Source organism: Camelus dromedarius, chromosome 4 (genome assembly GCF_036321535.1).
Source record: "Camelus dromedarius isolate mCamDro1 chromosome 4, mCamDro1.pat, whole genome shotgun sequence".
NCBI classification, from domain to species: domain Eukaryota; kingdom Metazoa; phylum Chordata; class Mammalia; order Artiodactyla; family Camelidae; genus Camelus; species Camelus dromedarius.
The window spans coordinates 17,863,961-17,885,480 of NC_087439.1; the positions used below are offsets into that span (position 1 = coordinate 17,863,961).

A 21,520-nucleotide genomic window follows, 5' to 3' on the forward strand; every position below is an offset into this window, starting at 1 on the left:
TAACATATATATTTAAAATACCCTAGGAGTTCATTCTGATTCAAGCAACAATAGCATTTTTTACTTAACCTCTTTTGTATTACATCTCCATGACCTTTAGTTCTGAAGGAAGTGGGATGACAATTTAAATGTTGCGTAATCACTTGTTAAGTTAACCTCATATAACACAAGTAAGTCTCAGAATAACAGTACAGCCACCAGTGGTATAATTACTGAGAACAGTTAAAGGTTTTAGTTTGCTCTCCCCTCTCACACCTGATTTTTAAAAGTTGTATCTACATTATCTTAAATAGATTTTACAAAACTCTTTTAATCTTTCAGTCTTAATTCTGCATTGTATATATTGTTCACTACCAGTGCTTATGTTGGAGTCTCTGTAGTCATTTTTGATTCTTTGAAGTTCTCTTGAAGATCATGGAAATAATGTCTGAATCCTTGTATGTTTGATAACAGTTTATGCTCTTCATACCCAAGGTCAGTTTTGCTGGATATAAAATTATTGACTCATGCTTTCTTATTTTTGTGTGTGTGTGGGGAGAAGGTAATTAGGTTTGTTTGTTTGTTTTTAAATGGAATTATTTCTATGATCTTGGTGGGGTTTTTTAATTTTAATTTTTTTTATTTATGTTTGGTTTTTCGGGGGGGAGGTAATTAGGTTTTAATTAATTTATTTGTTTTTAATGGAGGTACTGGGGATTGAACCCAGGACCTCAGGCATGCTAAGCACACACTGTACCACTGAGCTATACCTTCCCCCCAACTCATGCTTTCTTTTCTTTGGTATCTTAAATACATGGCAACTTTTTTAAAATTTTAATTTAATTTAGTTTAGTTTATTGAATTACAGTGAGTAACAATATGTCAATTTCTCGTGTACACCACAATGTCCCAGTAATGCATATGCATACATATATTCATTTTCATGTACTTTTCATTAAAGATTCTCACAAGATATTGAATACAGTTCCCTGTGGTATACAGAAGAAATTTTTTTTAATCTCTTTTTTCTTTTTTTGTTGAGGTATAGTCAGTTTACAATGTTGTGTCGATTTCTAGTGTACATACAGCACATTTCTTCAGTCATACATGAATATACCTATATTAATTTTCATATTATTTTTCACCTTAAGGTACTACAAGATATCGAATAAATTTCCCTGTACTATACAGAATAAACTTAACTATTTTATGTATACCGGTCAGTATCTGCAAATCTCGAAATCCCAGTTTATCCCTCCCCCCCCAACTTTTTTTTCCTTCTCTTTCCTGATATAAAGCATTGTTGACAGTTAAGATGGTGATTTATTTTTGCCTAAATAGCCAAAATGTTTCTTTTTCCTTTAAAATTCTTTTATGTTACTACAGTATATTTTCATGTTGGTTGTTCTGGGTTGGTAAGCTCAGATGTGTGACGTGCTCTTTTTATATGTGATTTCTTATCTTTTTTTACTTACGTTTTGTGTTATGAAACTTTTTAAATGTTACTAGTTTGGAGATGTTACTTTAAATTTTTTTGGTGTTTGATTGTGGTAAAATATACATAATATAAAATGTATCATTTTAACCATTTTTAAGTGTATAGTTCAGTGGCATTAAGTACATTCACATTGTTGTGCAACCGTCACTGCCATACTTCTCCAGAACTTTATCTTCTCAAACGGAAACTATTCATTAATTAATCTCCACATTTCCCCCTCCCCCAGTGCCGACAACCACCGTTCTACTTCCTTTGTCTATGAATTTCACTATTTTTGATACTTCCTATAAGTGGAATCTTAAAATATTTGAACTTTTGTGTCTGGCTTATTTCATTTAGGATAGTGTCTTCAAAACTCATCTTTGTTGTAGCATGTGTCAGAATTTCCTTCCTTTCCAAGGCTGGATAATATTCTATTCTATATTTACAGCACAGTTTGTTGATCCATTTATCTGTTGGTGGTCAACTGCTGTGATATGAGTGTACAAATACTTGCTCAGTTCCTTGCTTTCAATACTTTGGGTGGGGTATATACCCAGAAATGGAATTATTGGATCACATTGTAATTCTGTGTTTCATTTTTTGAAGAACTGCCATACTGTTGTCCACAGCAACAACACCATCTTATATTCCAACTAGTAGTGTACACAGATCCAATTTCACATCCTCACCAACACTTGTTCTTTTCTGGTTCTTTGATAATAACCATCCTAGTGGTGTGAAGTGGTATCTCACTGCAGTTTTGATTTGGAATTCTTTTATGACTTCTGGTGTTGAGCATCTTCTCATGTGCTTACTGGCCATTTATTTGGAGAAATGTCGGCTCAACTCCTTCGTCCATATTTTATTTGGGTCTTTCTTCTGTTAAGTTGTATGAGTTCTACATAAATTCTGGATATTAATCCCTTATCAGATACATGATTTCCAAATATTTTCTCCCATTCTCAAGGCCAACTTCCCTTCTATTTTTTCTTTTGTTGCCTTTGCTTTTGGTATCATATCCAAGAAATCATTGCCAAATCCAAAATTATGAAGCTTTTCCCATTTTCTTGTAAGTTTTTTTGTTTTATTTCTTACATTTAGGTCCTTGGTCCATTGAGTTAATTTTTGTATATGGATTTTTGCATTTGAATATCCAGTTTTCCCAATACAATTTGTTGAATTTTTCATTGAGTAATTCTTTCTGGTGTGATTTTGTTGCTTAGGGCCAACTCTTCTGATTTTTTCTTATATATCTTTGTATAACCTAAACATTTTTTGTTACGCTTTTTTGAGAGATTAGTTTTCCTGAACTTTAAGTAGATATGCTTCAGAGGGGCTTTTCTAACTTGACTGTTACTTGAGTGATATTCAGAAATGTAGCAGATTGCATTCTGGGGTCTCCTGACTGTGTTCCCCTCCTTCGTATTTATTTCCACTTAGTCTTGTAACTGTCCCGCCAATTATCAGTAGTGTAAGGAGATGATACACTAATTTCCAATCTCTCCACAATAGACTGTCATTTAAATGTACTTAATAGGTTTAAATCTTTCTAGGAAAATAAGGATTTTTTAGGAATAAGTCACTTGAAGTTCGTTCTGTTAAAAAAAAGTGGATGATCTATCTGGGAGAGTTCAACAGACGTGAAAAAGCATATGTGGTATTCTTGATTGATTTTTTTCGAATTGATTCTGAAAAGAACTCTAGAAAAGTTTTCAAAACGCTTTCATGTTATTTTGAAATATGAAGTTCTGTCTAATTACAGGAATGCTGACTGATGGAATGTACTAACTATATCTTATACAAGTCTTTATAAAGTCTTCATGAAGCAGCTTTTTTACCCCAAAATTAGATGGTTGTAAAAATATTCAGAAAGTTTAGACCTTTTTTATGCACACACATATACATGTGTCTTTTAGTCTTAATAGTTCTTATGCTTCTATGGTGGCTTTAGCTCATTTGTACCAGAACTAGGGGGAGGGTATAGCTCGGTGGTCAAGTGCATGCTTAGCATGCATGAGGTCCTGGGTTCAATCCCCTGTATAATCAATCAAATTACTCCCCCCCAAAAAAGAAAAGAATAAAAAAACAAAACTAAGAAACTATTTTGTACAATTTGATAATGTAGTAATTCTAAACTAAGCATGGTCTCTAGAATAGAGCAGATTTTTACATTAACAAATATGCAAAGAATGCATTAGCCATGGCACACAAAGGTCTCTGTAAAAAGACTGACTTTACTTAATTTATAAACTTATTTTGAAGGCAGAACAAAGATGTTTTTAGTACATAGAATTGTTTACGGTAATTTTTGAAGAAAAACAGATCACTGTACGTTCCAGGGAATGGGGAAAACGATAGAAACTGCTTTACATACCCTTCAGCATTTTGGGGCATTAACTTTATACTTAAATAAAATTATGGTTCTAGTTGTAAAACTGGCATATTAAGTACTTTTTATAGATGGGAAATTTTTCTCTAAATTATTTGAGTCTGAAACAGGGAAAGAAATGAATGAGGACTAGAAATTCACCTACTTACTAATTTTTAAATGTTAGGGCTTTAACGGCTTGTGTTTAGTGACAGTATGCTGTATGTTTACATGACAGTAGTTATTCCACAAGCATTGAGTGCATATTAAGTGACAAGTAGTAGGCAAACATGGTGTTTATTTTCTTATAAATAAGTAAGATACAAATTGTGCTTTTCCTCAGGGACTTGTATTCTAATGGGAGAAGAAAAAGCTTGTCTAATATGGTAATGACTAGAAACAATAATCATTTTGGGCTATTGCTTATGAACATTTTAATACATTTCAATGTGTTTTATATAATTTTAATGAGTTTTCTCTTCAGAATGCCTACTATGGCCCTAAACCTGTGCTCTCTAGTATATATGTCTACATAGCCACTAAGTAGAAGTGATTAATTTCCCACTTTTTACTATTTTAACATCATTATTAGAAAAATTTAATTACATTTGTGGCTCACATTACATTTCTATTTGACAGTGCTGGTTTGGGCTATAAACTCAAACGTAATACTAGTTGACTAATGAAAAGTATAGACATTTGTATCTATCAAGTAAAATTACTATTGGAGTCACATCACAGTATTCTATAGAGAAGTGTGCACATTCCAACTCGTTTTAAATTGAGGGCTCATTCAGAAGTTGGAAAAATAGGAACAACAATTCTTTTCTGGTCAAGAATCTTAAGATCATGAAAACTGATGTAGTTCCATGCGTGGAAATAAATAGCTGAGAGAACAGGGGAAGGAAGTTCTGAAGATTTGGAGGCAGTCTTTAAATGTGTTGATTCAGAGAGGATACCAGATTTCTACAAGCTCCCCACATCCTTAGATGTTTTAGATAGCTTGTATTGCTCTTGCTCGGTGATTGGTGTTTTGAGTGCCTGATAGGAATAGCTATTTGAATTAAATGATATGGTTCAGTTTTTGTAGACTTAAAAATCTGTTCAAGTTATTTTGTTAGCCGAATTAATGGTTTTTCTTTAATGATTGCATAATTCAAATGCCAGAGTTAATCATTATTTAAGAAATGGATATATAACTTCTGAAAACGAAACCTAATTTTACTTTTAAATTAGCAAATGTGTGATAAAGATGTACATAGTTAAGAGGAACGTTGTTTAGTAGTATTTGTTGTGCTATCATTAGGCTGTTGAGTTCCTTGAAATCTCCTTTGTTAGTATGTGTACACCAAATATTTAAAAGGATTGTCTATAACAGCTCCTTTTTTAAAAACATCTTTATTGAATTTAAATTCACATACCGTAAAATTCATCCATTTGGAGTGGGTGTATTTATAGAATTGTACAACCATTATCACAATTTAAGTTTATAATAATTTCATCATCCCAAAAAGAAACCTTGTGCCCATTAGCAGTTCACTGGATTTTTCTCCCCTCTAAATCCTGGACAACCATTCTCTGTCCCTTTGGATTTGCCTATTCTGAACATTGCACATAAAATGTAATTATGCAATATATGGCATTTCACTTAGCATGTTTCCAAGATTCACCCATAGTGTAACATATATCAGTATTTCATTCCTTTTTATTGCTGAGTAGCATTCCAGTCATCATGTGGCTATACCTCATTTTATTTGTCCATTTATCAGTTTATGGACATCTAGGTTGTTTCCGCTTGGTTTTGCTATTGTGAATAATACCGATGTGAACATTTGTGTTTGGTGTGAATGTAAGTTTTTGTTTCCCTTTGTACCTGGGAGTGGAATTGCTAAATTATATGATAAACATAGACCTCAGTCATATTGGATAGCTTTTAAAAGACATTTTGAGAAACTGCCAAATTGTTTTCCAAAGTATTCATACCATTTTACCTTCCCACAAACAATGTAAAATTATTCTACCTTCTCCACATGTTTGCCAACACTTACTGTCCTTTTTTAAAATTATGACTATCCCATTGGGCCCCTCTCTCCCTGTTTGGAGGTGGCCCGCACTCTGTCTATGGAGCGTGTACCTACTTTTAATCTGAGCACCCAACCCCCACACCTCATGGCTTTTCTTTTGCCTTTTGATGTATCTCTCTGAATAAATCTACCTTCACTCAAAAAAAAAAAAAATTATGACTATCCCAGTGAGTATACAGTAGTATCTCATTGTGGTTTTGATTTGCATTTCCATAATGATTAATGATATTGAACATCTTTTCATGAGTCTATTGGCCGTTTGTGTATGCTTAACTTTTGAACAATGCAAAGTTTAGGAACCCCACCCACACACAGTAGAAAATCTACTTGTAAGTCTGCAGCTGGCCTGCCCTCCATATACATGGTTCTGCATCTGTGGATTCAACCAACTGTAGCTCCTGCAGTACTGTAGTATGTATTTATTGAAAAAAAAATTAAGTTATAAGAGATATTTATGTCTTGTGGATAACAGTCCTTATCAGGTAAATACTTTGCGGGTATTTTCTTTCATTCTGTTGCTCTTTTTTTTTTTCACATTCTTGATACTGTCATTTATAGCACATGCATCCAATTTATTAACATTTTTCTTTTGTCACTTGTGTTTTGGTACCATATCTAAGAAAGCATTGCGTGATCCAAAGCCATGAATATTTATTCCTGTTTTCTTCTAGTTTTTTTATTTTTCAGTAGTTTTAGCTCTTAGGTTTAGGTCTATGATCCATTTTCAGTTAGTTTTTGTTTGTGGTGTTAAAGAGGAGAATTGACTTCATTTTTTACATGTGGATATATGGTTGTGCCAGCATTGTTTGTTGAAAAGATTATTCTTCCCCCAGTTGAATTGTTTTGACACTCTTGTTTCAATTGACCATAAATATAAGTGTTTATTTCTGAACTCTTTCTTCTAGTCCATGGTCTGTATGTCTTTATGCCAGTACCACGTAGTCTTGATAACTTTAGTTTTGGAAGTTTTAAATTTAGAAAGTATGAGTCTTCCCAAGTTTGTTCTTTTTCAGGATTGTTTTGGTTATTCTGGGTCCCTTGCATTTCTGTATGAGTTTTAGGATCAACTGGTCAGTTTCTGCTAAAAAAAAAAAAAAAAGCTGGGGTTTAACAGGGATTATGTGAATCTGTAGGTCAATTTGGGGAATTGATCTTTACAATATTAATTCTTCTGTAATATTTGTTTTTATTTGTTTAGCCATCTGAAGGAAAGTGGTCTTTTTAAGGTTGATATGATGTGTTTGAATACCTGTGCAATGTTAATGTTCTTATTTCACAGTGCTGTATGATTTCTTATGGGCTGGTAAGAGCTGGACATGTAAGGAAGAGTAGACACCACCTTTTGAAATGCCAAGGGTATTTTAAAATACAGATTGGTTTTTTTTTTTCATCTTTGTAGCAAATTCATGATGGTGGGGTACCCTCAATAAATTTTAAAATGTCAAATTGTGTTCAGCATATTAAATATATTTAAATATAATGTAATTACTCTGGAAATGAAGCCTCAGTTCTTTATCAGTACTATTTTTCAGCATTACTGAATGCTAGTATTTTTCAGTTTTTATTAAGCCAGCTCTCTTTTAAATGTAACTGGATGTCCCAAATAACAGTCAGCCTGAAGATTTTTTAAATTCTCTACATAAATTTTCTTATGTTGACAGTATTAAATTCATATATAATTAATATGGGTAGGAAAACAGCTAAAATGCCGGACTGAGTTAATGACATTTTCTGTAATAGTGAAATGCCATTCCTTTCAGTGCAGCAGAAATTAAGGATTTAAACCACTTTCTAACATTGTACTGGAATTTTGGGTTAATTTGTTCACACTTGGTAATCTTTCCTAATAACAAATGGGCATTTGACGTGTTCCATTTTTTTCTTTGTTGAGGGAGCTGTTTTCCCTTACATCTAAGTTTTTACTTCACTTTTCCTGTTCTGGGATCCTCTTTTTGTGGGTATTTGCTGAAGTTAAACCATTACCACTTTATTGCCTTAGACAAGTGATTTCCAAATTTTGAGCTGTGGCACCTAGAACTAGCTGGACATCTATTAATAAAGCTTCTTCAAAGCAAAGAAAATAGTTATCCTAATCTTAGACAGGAGACAGGTGGTACTGGGGCAGTTAAGGGACAGGGAAGAAACGGCCTCACTAGCCTATAGGACCCAAAGATGAAATATAAGAACAGATTGTTGGTAATGTATTAGCAGGTAGAAAGCAGGCTTGGAGGTGTTTTCCTTGCATCTGTTAGGGCTTTTATTAGATTAGGAGATTTAAAGTTTAAGAGTAATAATACAGCTATAGCTAGTTCACAAAGTGTATGTGGAAAATTAATTACTAAAGAATAAAGGACCAGAATAATTCATTCATTTGAAACTGACTGATACACCCATTTTCAGTGACTTAGAAATTACCCAAGCTTCTTGTTAATGCAAACTGACCTTGCCTCTAGCTATCAAGGTTGAAGCCAGCAGCAGAGAGTAAAGATTGTCAGTGAGGACATCAGAAAGGGGAGACTGCAGCCAGGAATGGGCAGAAGGAGAAAACATACAAAGAAATAGAAAAAGAGGAAAGGGTTAAAAACAACTGCAGGGAGAAGGAAAGAACAAGTATAGATATAATCATTGAAATAGTATCAATTATCACATTATCAGTGTTTGAATCTATAGTTGGGACTACAATGGAACCTTTTAAAGAACGGAGTTTAACCGTGGAAGGGAGGTGAGCAAGAAAGGAGGGAATTTTAAAGAGAGGGTTAAATCACTTTATAAATTTAAGATCAACATTAACAATACACAGTTGTTGTTTCACTTTTCAACATAGTAATACTAATATTTGAGTTGTATTACTATGGGGCACTATTCTAAGTGCTTTACATGTATTGATTCCTTGAATCCTCACCACAACTTTATAAGCAGATACTATTTCTCCCGTTTTACAGATGCGGAAACTGAGCCACAAAGAGAATAGGTAATTTGCTTAGGCTAGTCAGATAACAGAGCCAGGATTCCACAGAGGCAGTCTGACTACTGTGCTACAGCTGGATTCATCACCTCTACCTTCCCCTCTACATCATTTGTATGGTATATTTCTGTAGAAATTTGTCTTGTTTTGAGAATGTAATATACCCTTGAAATAGTTGTATGTCTACTAGAGTGGCAAACTCTACACGCTATTTAAAAATCTGTTTTTCTTTCCTTTAGTTATAGTAACTTGAGAAAATTTATTAAACTAAGTACCAGAACACAAAAGATGGATAGTGCATGGCCCTGTCCCCAGTGCACTGAATCTCAGTTTGTAATTGTTGGTCATTCAAAGCAATTGAGTATCTACTCCAGTATTGGTGTGTGTTCTTTGACTTTGAACCAAGTTTGCTAATCAATGTTTGTTGCCTTCAAAAATATGCTCACCTTTAAAAGCCACAGACCAACTAGTAATATTGTCATTACTTAAACCTTTTGGAATTTTTTGTTTTTAATAAGCCACACAACAAAATCAGCTTTGCGTACAAAAAGTAGTACCTAGTTTGATTACCTTAGTCATCCTTAAAATTAAAGCCTCACATGAATATTCACAAAATATTTATCTAAAAAGGTGTTTTGTTTTGTTTTGTTTTTACAGCCCTGATGGAGTAAAATGTTTGCAGGCAGTAGAGGAGGAAATGTGAATGGAGTTAGTGGATTTCACCAGGAACTTTGGAAGAGTGTTGGGTATTAGTGTTGCACTGGAGGAGGGTGAGAATTGAGCCCTATTTAGAGGGAAAACAGAAAGACTTCTGTGAGGAGTATGGGTAAATAAACCAGGATTCTACAGTGAAGATCACTGCTTAGCTCCTTGAATACTTATTTTTTTAATTATTTGTATAATTTTAGAATCATTCACTAGTATGCATATTTTGTTTCCACTGAGACTGTCTTCTGAGGAGAAGAGTTATGTCCTTTGGAAGTACTTCTTGATATTGAGGTTTACAAAAAGTCTGAAAAGGATGGACCTGTGACTGGGAATCCTAAACGATTTTACAAAGAAAAACACATTGGAGACTTTAAGAAGTGCCTTTTAGGCAAGTAAGAGAAATTCTGGATCATCTGGCAGTTAGGAAGGCAGTTTAAGTATTAATATTAAGTTCAGTCTAATCTGACTTGAGCCTGTATTGCTTCCCTTTGACAAATAGTTCCACCATTTGCAGGTTGGGTTAGCCATTCCCCCCTTAGACATGGAGATAATAAATGAGAGATTGTGGGAAACTAAAGAGTATCTTCATTTTATTTATGTTTTTGCATTTCTTACCTTGGTATTGGCTGTTAGATTTTTATTGTAACATTTGGAATACTTTGAGCTTAATATTGGTGCATTTACATTAATATATGAATTATCTGCATGTCATTCATTCAGGAAGTATTTTGAACAGCAGCCGCACAATGCTAGATAATGGGACCACAAATTAGTCTGTGTCCAAGCTGCTTCTAGACTGGCAGGGCAGACAAAATGAGTAAACCAGAAGTTAGAATACAGTGTAAGTGCAGCAATAGAGGGATGCACTGTTTCCTGTTGAATAAAGAGTGATTCGCTCTGACTCAGGAGGACCTTGGGAGGATGTGAATCTTTTGAGTTAAGCTTTTAAATAGAAAAGGAATTAGTCAAACAAAGTAGACAGCAGTGGTAAGACATTTTCAGTATGTGGGAAAAATGACAGATAGAACCAGATAGAAGATAATTGTCCACTCTCAGTTATCTTATACTTTCTACACCTCAGGAACCCCCCTGCACTGCATGGCTGCTGTGTAACTGGTATTTCAAGAATAGTAATTAATTTTGGTATTCCTTAATTAAGTCTGTTGTAAAGAATAATAGTTTATTCTATATCTATGAAAACTAAGAGTAAGTTGCTTTTTTGAGCATTCTCAATTTTTTTTAAACCTTTTCCTTGTTGTAATTTTAACTTTGAAAGATCAAAAATAAGTTGAAATTCCAAAGTGGAATTATTTGGTCCTTTTAAGGTAACATTTCTGGTTGTTTGGAGCCAAACTCACTTAATTTTAGGTCTGCTTTGAAGATTTATACACCAGGAAGAGAACTTTGTGAAGTTACTTTTACTCTAGTTACTCATCTGCAAATGAAGTTGGACTAGAGAAGGCCCCTTTCAGATCCAAAATCCATTGATTAATTTTTTTTGTCTCATCAGTGATATTTATAAGTTGTTTTAAAAGCTAAGAAAGGGTCCACCTTCCCTGTGTCAGAAATTTTCTCGCTATGGAGGGTACATCTCAAGCGGTAGAGCACGTACTTAGCATGTACGAAGTCTTGGTCAATCCCAGTACCTCCTCTAAAAATTAATTACTTTCTCCTCCCAAAACAATTAAAATATACAATAATAAATAAATAAAATATATTTTTTTAATTTTCTCCTTACGTTAACTACCCAAGTCATGTAGTGTAATTTATGTCCCCCTCTCTCTCCTTCCCTCTTCCTTTTAGCGTTGTTTCTGTACAGTGATTGATAAACCCCTCAGATGCAGTTAGACTCAGATGTTCGTCTCTTGAAAAATAATGTACCTGAATCTTGACACTTAGAAACTGTCTTTTCATGACAGATATCTTGTATATAATCTTAGAATGTTATGTGAGTTTACAGTGTACCAGTTTTCTGAGTCAGCAGTTATTTGGCTTATTACTAACTCTGGGGGTAAATATTTGCTCAAAATTGGTGTTTCTCTTAGTATCTTATAGTGCTTTTTTTTCTATTTCTATCCCAAGAACATAACTTACTAAAGCTAAAAAAATTAATTTCTTCATCTCCATTTGGCAGGGTTTCTACTCTTGCATTGTCTTACATGTTTATTCCCTGGTTTTTAAGTTATTTTTAATATTGCTGTGTTGAGGTAGTAGATATTAGGTAGCAGTTTCATGTGAGAATCGTCTTACTTTGCCTTGTAGATTCTTTTTCTGTCTCTTAAGCAAGATTATATAGCTCTTAGCCACACAATGAATCATTGATTAAAAGAACCCTAGTAAGTAGTGACGGCCCCAAAAAAGGGAAAATCTGTGTATACTTTACCCACTTTTCTATTTTCTTTCCTTTTCTTTTTTCTTTTCTTGGTTTGGCTTCATTATTTAGCTTGAGTTTTTACCTCCACAATGTTCATTAATATTATTTAAATTTTCCTTTAGCTAAAGGGTAAGTCTTTTTCCTTTTAGTATTCTACTTGTTGTAAGACAAGTAAAAACACTTTATAAACTGGGGTAACTAGTTCTATTTAATGAATAGCTTTTTAAAAATTTACATCAGTCTTCTCATAGCCCAACTTCAATACATACTACTAATGTTGCATTCCTTTCTTGCACACCCCCTCCCTTTAGAAAATAGAAGGTGTTTCCGAAGTGTATTTGTTTTTAAATCACCAAATTTTATCTTTTCTGCAGATAATATCACCTACTGCATTATTTTTGGCTGCAAAAGTAGAAGAACAGGCTCGAAAACTTGAACATGTTATCAAAGTAGCACATGCGTGTCTTCATCCCTTAGAGCCACTGCTGGATACTAAATGTGATGTATGTAAAACTGGGTGTTTTGGATTTTCTTTGTAAATCTGAAACTTTTTCATTATTTAGACCTAATAAAAAATATAATTCAATTAGTGTTGCCTTCCAATCTGCTTATTTCTATTACTGCTTAGGAATGTAATACCAGGAAGTGATCTGGCAGCAACATATTTCATGTAATGTTCATGAATTTCAGTGTCATTCTTAGTCATGTAAGGCTTTGATTCAAAGGTACTTTTTTAAGTGTATATAAATGAGTTGCTCTATCAGGAACTTTTAACTTGTGAATGACTACCAGATTCTGTTACTTCCACTTGATTTGGGTCAAGTTTAAGGTCCAGATTAAATATATCTGATTTTATTAATGACAAAGTTTATCCTGGATGTCGGCTTTAAGTAAAGGACTAAAATATTAATGTAGCCATTCAGTAATAGAGAATGTGTGATTACTTAAAGATAATTTCTGTCATTTCTGTTAACTTTACAAATTTAGAATTATTTCTTGTGAGTACTTCAGGTACTGTGCCAATAGAAAAATCTTACGTTTTAAAGATCAGCTCAATGACCTTCTCAAAATGTCACAAGTAAAATTAAGGTACTTTCACTGCGAGTTTAGCAATATGTCCTTACATAGATGAATATTTATATATAAGAAATTATTTTCTTATCACCTTAGTCATTTTTCATGATCTAAGACTGAAATGACAGAAAGTTTTTCATACCTTTATTCTCCAAGTAGTTGCATTTGGGGAATGACTTACTGAAATTGAGGGAGAAGATCCTCTATTTTTGTCCCCAACAGTGTATGGTACATTGTTTTGGTATTTTACTTCTAAAATTTTTTTCTTTTAATATGAAAATTTGAGAGTTTGTTTTTATTTTATTTTGTCTTTTTCTAAAGAGAGAAAGTTAATTCTAAAAATAACTCACTGACTTACTATGATGGTCAAGGAATTACCACATGAAATATCCTAGAGTGAGTTAGTTGATAAGCCTTTTCTTTAAAGGTCAGTTTGAATTTGACATTCTTACTTGGGTTGGTGCTTCCTGTCCTTAGTGTGTCTTGAAGTGCCAATGCCTAGGTAAAGTTTTACTTTATAGGCTGGAGATCTCTTTTTTCATTTAAACTACCCCCTTTCATATTATCATTATCTTTAGGTTTTTTTTTGTCTTTTGCTTTGTTTATGTTTCCTGTATTAGAAGTAATTCTGTTTAGACTTGTCACAGAAAACAGGTTTTCTCTATCACCCTCAATTTATTTTCTTCCTATTTCCAAATTGATTTGTTTGTAATCAGTCTATAATTCTTATGAGATTTAACAATCCCATAGTCTAGTGTTATATTTACCAAGCATTTTAATATTATTATTTTTACCTGGCAGGCTTACCTTCAACAGACTCAAGAACTGGTTTTACTTGAAACCATAATGCTACAAACCCTAGGTACGTATGTCAGTATTTTTGTGGGTGTTCTTCAGTGTAATATTCTAAATAAAGGAAAAGATTTCTGGAATAATTTTTATCATTGAAAAAAGTTTCATTTGAAAATAAGATTTGGGGCCAGAAGAGTACTGCTTGATTACAAGGAAGTCGTTTTTAAAAATTTAATGTCATTTAGCATAATTTAATTGAATGATAAACATAGCCTTCAGTGTGATATCTTATGTTTTCAGATATTTGACACTATGCTTCATTCTGGATTCATAATATGATCCTTTAGGGCTACTGCATATTATTTTAATGTTTATAAACATAACATGGCAGTCCTGCTGTACTAGAGCTTATAATCAGTATTAATGAATTTATCACATCATTTTTAATGTAACATAGTTATTTAAGTGTTCTTAATCCTTTTCTAAAAATTACATTGTCTGCAAGATTTGTGCAACTTAAGTAGTCTGTAAAAATTATTTATTGTAATCTTATGAGGAGATTAGGCCTAAAAAGAAGGTTTTGACTATATAAAGTCATATATTACTTCTAGAAGGACCTAGGAAGGTGCTGGGGGGGAGAACGTAGGCTTTATGGAGATCTGCACTTAAATCTATAGACCTCTGGCTTGCTTTGTAAACTTCGTCAAAGTTCCTTTACCTTTTGTACCTCCATTCTGTATGTGCAAGGTGGAACAGTAATGCCCACCTGAACATTAAGAATTTGAAGATGAAAGATAATGTTTTTAAAAAATCACGACATAGTGTGTTTTATAAATAATCATTATTTATTATGTAGTTATTTTTATCTTATTTATGCATCATTCCCAAGTGTTGAATAGAAGTCTAATAATCATAGCTTCCCATCATGACAGATTCTTCTTATGACAAAAGTAGCTTGTATGAAACACACATAACTTGTTGAAAGTTTTTATAATATAAAAACAAAAGTGAGAATCTTACTCTCTCCAAATCCAGTGATTTAGCATGTTACTGTTGTTTTTAAATTAGTTATTTTATTACATAAAATCATTGAATCATATTCATATTGTTGACAGATTCTTAAATACGAAGAATGGATAGCATTATTTTAAGGGAGAACATTAGAATTTATAAGATAAAATTCTATGGCTTTCAGTAAAGTGTGATTTTACAGCTTTAGTAACAGTAGAAATATGATTAGACCATACAATAACTTTATAAATCCAGATTTATTAGGATGTTACTCATTTACTACTTCTGGAGGTACTGTATAATGACCTCCACTTTTTTATTTAAAAAAAAAAAAAAGGAAAAACCCTCCTCTACCTAAGGGGTTGATTGGACATTAAAAGCTTTTCAACATTTCATCTTTGGTTTTAGAAACAATGATTTGATCTTGAGACCTAGAAGGTTTGCTTGCTTAACAATTTTATTTTTATTAGTAATGAAATGTAGTTACAAGCTAAATGGTTGAATCCCTTTGATCTAAGGCACACTGAAAAAATAAAAGGGCCATATCATTTAAATGGTCATTTTTTCCCTTGTGACCCAAAACTTACATTTATGAAAAATGTTCTTTTTACATCTGAAAGAAAGAGTAGGAATATGTTACATAGTTGGAATCCACTCCTTAAACTGTGGAACACGCTTAATAATTGTATTTGTCATGATTTTAGGCTGTTTTTAACTTGAAGATAATCTCAAACTAATTGTAATTATGAATTTTGAATAAATACTAACCTATGAATAACTTCAGTCTTTGTAATTGGAACATTATTTTTGAGAAGATACTGTTTCTCATCATTGAAGGTATAATGAGTGTGTCAGTGATGAGAAACTAACTTGTCTTTGGATTTTCTTAATGATGAAAAAATATACATTTATGGTTGTGTGATGAGTGGCATTTTTCAGACAAATATTGTAGTGGTGATTGGGAAAAAAGTGCTTTTCATTTCAGGTTTTGAGATCACCATTGAACACCCACACACAGATGTGGTGAAATGTACCCAGTTAGTAAGAGGTAAGTGATCTTTGAAACTTTTAAATTAAGTATTAATACTTTTTAATGTCTGTAATGATTTGAGTGCTATTTTGTTCTTCTGTCCTTTTCTTGAGTTTTATTAAAATGGGGGAAATGTCATTTGAAACATTATTTTTCAGTGTTCTGCTTATTCATCAACTTCTATTTGTGGTCCTTCCTGGTGAATTAGCTTCCTTTAAATTTAAGTGAGCGTCTCATTTCACTAAAAATTGGAGGGCTTCCAAATATTTAGATTCTTTCTACCTTCCCATTGGGCTGTGCCTATCCCATTTCAGTTTGTATTTAAGATGTAACTATTTAACATATAGGTGCGTAAGATAGTATTAATTTCCAATTTATGTCAAACTTGCATTGACTTGTTGAAAAGTGATTATAGTTTGAGTTTGGAGGCCAATTTCAAACTTTCAAATAAAAAATGGCTTTCTTGGCGGATTTGTCATCTATGGGAATGTTTTGCCCATGTTCATTTGAATAAAATTGATTTAATACATTTTAAAAATCTTTATCATTATTAAAAATGATTTCCTTTTTATGTGTAGTGAGTAAATTATTATATAGCATGATACGTAACAGCATGTGATGTACCTGTTAAACCTTTTATAAACAGGAATACAAAGTTTTTGTATTGTTTGCTTTACTCCTTATAAAGCATGTTGGTATATGTTGTTCTGCTCTTGTTAATACATCCTATGTCTTCATATCTCTAGAAATATTTTTCACACAGATGCATGCAGTACTGTTATTTCTACTTGCCTGTTTACCATTTAAAGTGTTGTGTACTAATAGCAACCACTTGGAACTTTTAGTGTGCCTTTTTCTGTTACTTCTTTTTGAAAATGAAATTTTGCAGTTTCTTTTACCATCAGGCTTTAGGTTTATTCTAAACAAATTGGGTAAGACTTTTGAAGGCCTTGTTTTTCAGTGTTTTCCTAAATGTTCTCATATTTTATATATTCCAAATTGAATTCATTTTATACCTAGGTAGGATTTCATTATGTAATGGCTACATTAAAAAAAAAAAGACGTGTTATCTGGTACCACAGTTGTCATTGTTAAAAACTGGAGTTATAAAAATCCCGTTTATATATCTTTTAATTCTAATAGTACATGTTACCATTTGTAAACTAGAACATATTTAATTATGGTTCCTATTCTTCATAGTTATATTTTTATAACACTTTCTCATCCTCAGTATTAAAGTGTAGTATAGAGTTGTATAGAGAAATAGTGTATAGAAAAACTGAATGTTGAATTAAGAAAAAAAAAGCTTTAGAGAAGTTTTGTTTTCCTGAAGACTTTCAAGGGTAAGCTCTTTTGTCTGAATAATGGAGAGCCATATATTTGCCTTAAGCTGAGCTTGGTAAAGAAAGATACTGAAGGAAGATATTAATATAGGTGAAAATATATGTATGTACATACTTAGTAGGAAATGAAACTGAATTTTTAGCTTAGTATTATTGTGACATTTGAGTCAGCGTCTCTTAAGTGCTTTCTAAAGAAGCTAGAGACATAAAGCCCATTTATTTGCAAAATTGAGTAGTAAAGTTCAAACATGTATAAAAACTAAATTTGACATATATCCAAAGTAAAATATTTAACTGTGATTTTTTTATTATTAATGTTTAAAATGTGACTGATTCTTAAATTTTAGTACAAATCCCATGTATGTTTAACTTCATTTTGTCTGACTAACATTTCAAGTAACTGTAATTTACATCTCACTCCATTTTAAAATGTTCTTTCATGTTTGATATATTTTTTCTTTTGCCCTAAAACCACTTTCAGCTAACAGCAGAACATTTTCCCTACATTCCTCTCTGTTGCAGTGACTTTTAATAGGATACTGAAAGTTCATATATTCTGAGGTGAAAACTGCAATGGCTTGACACAACATTGTAAAATGATTATAAATCAATAAAAAATGTTAAAAAAAAAAAAAAGAAAGAAAGAAAGAAAGAAAACTGCAATGGCAATTGAAAATTATTTTTACTTCCTTCTCTGAATATTTTGATTATTTTGATTCTTTTGTGGGATGGGGGTGGGGTAAATGTGTGTTTTTTTCTAAGTCCTCCCTCCCCCCCACCCCACCCCACCCATCCCTACCCCAACCCCCGGAGATGAGAAAGTTATTATGCTACTTTGCTGCAGAATTGGCTAATGTCATTTTACAGGGACCTTTCATTTCTGTGATTTCTCCTTCCCTCCCCACCAGGAAAGAATGCCATACTTAAGTCACACTGCCTCCAAGACATCTGATGCTTTGACACTCTTCCTTAGCACAACTCTGCTAAACCCAAATCCCTTTTGTAAACCTTTATGTTGATGATCCACATGGGGCAGCGGGGGAATAACAGGTGCCACGAATGAAAATAGGAGGGGGGCAAGGAATGTTGAGACCTGTTAGAGAGGGATGAGTTGAGGTGAACTGATCCTAGGTGAGCAGAGGGGAAAGATACATCAGTGATGATGAATATACCTGGAAAAGGGGGGGGGGGGGCAGAGGCACCCTGTTGGGAAGAATAAGAAGTAGAATAAGGGAGCGGGGGACTGTTTTCAATTTCAGTGTCTTAAGAAGCTAGTTAAAAATTGCTTTTCTACTGGGGACCAGTATTGAATCATCCTGATTCCTTCTAGACTTGTATCTTTTCTAAAGTTGTCATTAATTGGATTATATAATTAAAAATGATACAGTGGCATTTTCTATGTCTACATCCTTATGATGTTTCTGGGTTATTCTTTTGATGCTTAGTAGCGTGATGAAAAACTCAGTTTGTGCTCTGAGTTTCAGGGGTGGGGGTTTGTTTTGTTTTGTTTTCTTTTGTTTCTTTTGGTGAAAGTACTTAAGCCAACTTAAATATGATGACAATCAGGATTAAGTCTGGCAGGCAACTCTTTGTATTTTGTGTTAGACTTCAAAATCTTTTCTTCTTCTTCTTCTTTTTTTTTTTTTTAAATCCAGGAGAATGCTTTATTGCAACTTTTAGCTGACTAGATGCTTAACTTAGTAACAAGTTTAGCCCTTGTAACTGGCTAGCTAAAAGCAAATCGGCTTGTTTCTCAGATCTTTGGGGGATAGCAAGAAACATTTGAGTGAATGTTGTTGAAGATTTTCAGTAGTATAGAAAATGATGGCGCTCTTGTGATATTTGTAAGTAGTAAGTAAAATTTACTTTTTGTGTCCAAATCTTTGAAGTTTTTGTTGTGTTGAGAACTTTTCAATGGTAGCACGTTAAAGCTGACAGTACTGTTTTCGTTTTTTTTCTTTTCTTACAGCAAGCAAGGATTTGGCACAGACATCCTATTTCATGGCTACCAACAGGTTGTTATCCTGACCCTCTTTGTTGCACTGTTGTAGCACACTATAGCTTCCTTTAATGCAGGGCCCCCTCAATGTGTCTCTTACCCTTGTTGCAACAGGAGACTGGACCATCTCCTGTGGTGGTACCTTCCTGTCTGCTTTGCGGTGTATTGTACAAGGGACTTTTGGCACAGAGGGGTTAAATGCACAATGTGAAGTGTAGTGGTGCTTTCTGATGACATATTCTCGATTTGTGAGTGCATAAGTCTAAAATTGGTAGCCTGAATAGCAGCTAAAGATTACAAAGAGCTAAACTTAACGTAGAAATTCGAGCAACTTGGTAAGTATAAAGCTATTTTTAGTTTACAATTATAGTTAAATGACAATTTTTAAAAATTTCACGTTGATCCAATCTTAACTTTAAAATAATCATTAAAGTATATTTAGTAAATAAAATTTATATGACTGGGGTATTTTTTTTTCCAGATAATACCCACCAGTAGTAAATTAGTAGTAGTCAAGTCCTATCAGTGCCTTGATTTGCATAAGTGTAATTTTTGCTTTAAAAAAACTTACTTCCTCTTCAGCTTGTATAAAAAAAAAGTATGGCATGGGTTTGTGGTTGATCAGTAAACATTTACATCGATTCTGAAGCTGAACTGGAAGAATAGTTTTTTAAAAGCCTTTCATATCTAATACATAATTTTGTTCTGGATTGATGACATTACTGATTTAAATTTGTTTTTTAAATGGGTCATTGTGGAGGAGTGGACCAAACTAGCTTTATGTAGTCCTTAATTTCTTGTGACACTGTTAAGTTTTATTTGAAAGGTTAGATTGGCAAAAACAAGTATATTTTCTTAGATACGTGTTGTTGGGATTTAACCTCTATCCCTAGAAATTCTGAACAACAAGGCAAAAAAATCCCTTAAATTTAAAACTTTGGTTAGAAAGGGCTAGCTGTGACATGTTACATGCCCAGTTTTTGGCGTGTCATGAAAGGAGAGAGATACTGTTTTTGTAGTATTTAGCAACATTGGGCCTTGAAGCTGTTCAGCAAAAGGTAAGTTTTCTCTGTGGCTTTAATGAGAAGATAGGTTTACATAGATAAGTATTAAATTCTCTTCAACTTACTTGAGAATTAATTATGTTAAGCTACATTAAATGGTAGAATCCCTGATTTTAATGTGATGTTGAAATTACTTTGTCAGTTTTAAGTCTTCTGCTTTTTCTTTGCTTTTTTGCCATATTGTTACAAAACAAACAAAAATATCAAAAAAAAGTTTAAAGCATTATACTTGTATATAGTAATTATTGGAAATGTAATAAAGAAGTAAAAAATACTTCGAATTTAGGTGTAAAAGCAAAATTTAGAAATATTAATATATTAGTATTAATAAAATAATATACTCTGAGGAGTAAGCGTGAAAATGTTTATAATATATATAGATTTTTTAGTATTCAAATTTTTATGAATAGTCATAAAAAGTGTTAAAATGTTAGCTTTTAATTTAATAAAGTTTTGTACTCTAGATTTGAAGAAGAAAACCTTTGTAATTCTGTTTTTGCTGTAATCTTATTGGTAAATGTTTTTCTTTGTTTTACATGTTTGAATTTCTATGACTCTTCATTTTCAAACCTGCTCCACAACAGTCTGCATCTTACAACCTTCTGTCTTCAGTACAAACCAACAGTGATAGCATGTGTATGCATTCATTTGGCTTGCAAATGGTCCAATTGGGAGATTCCTGTGTCAACTGATGGAAAACATTGGTGGGAATATGTGGATCCTACAGTTACTCTGGAATTACTAGATGGTAAGTAGAGAAAAATAAATCTTTTTTAACATTGAATTTTTTTCTTTTTATTATACATTTAAAATTTTCTCTTATTCTGTATAGGTTTGAAAAAATTGGGCATATACTCTTGCCCAATTGAATAGTTACCAGTTCTGGCCCATCCAGCATCCTCCTTCCCCCTGTAGTTATTTTGATGCTATTAACAGTTTGGGAATAGACTTTAAAAGTATAATTACATGATTAAATGAACAGGATGAAAATAAGGATTCATTAGCCTAAAAAAAAATAGTATATTAACTACCACTGAATATTTAAAGCACTTTCAAGATTTTTCAAAGAAATATGATTTATAATGCTGCAGGTAGATAGTACAAGAATACCTAATTTAAAGTACACTAATTTTGTTGAGTTTAATTTGTATACACACAAAGTCAGGTATTACTGTTAAAGATGTGACCAGTGAGCTATAGGTATTTTCATGGTAATATTCCTTTCTCTGTTGTTCCAGTGATGGTGAAG

General features: G+C 32.8%; 1 protein-coding gene across 7 annotated transcripts in view; it reads left to right on the forward strand.

Moving 5' to 3' along the window:
- Nucleotides 1–21,520, forward strand: part of CCNT2 (cyclin T2) — a 44,692-nt gene that overhangs the window by 9,090 nt on the left and 14,082 nt on the right. For 2 of the 7 annotated variants that reach the window (XM_010984091.3, XM_031451295.2), the window contains exons 3-7: nt 12,333–12,461; nt 13,834–13,894; nt 15,821–15,883; nt 19,178–19,223; nt 20,856–21,019. In XM_010984091.3, coding sequence (XP_010982393.2) covers nt 12,333–12,461; nt 13,834–13,894; nt 15,821–15,883; nt 19,178–19,223; nt 20,856–21,019 — 463 coding nt within the window. Of the gene's footprint in view, nt 1–9,533; nt 9,973–12,332; nt 12,462–13,833; nt 13,895–15,820; nt 19,060–19,177; nt 19,543–20,855; nt 21,020–21,520 lie in introns of those variants that run through there. The other 5 variants (XM_064484719.1, XM_031451300.2, XM_064484720.1 and 2 more) reach the window with 5 other exon arrangements.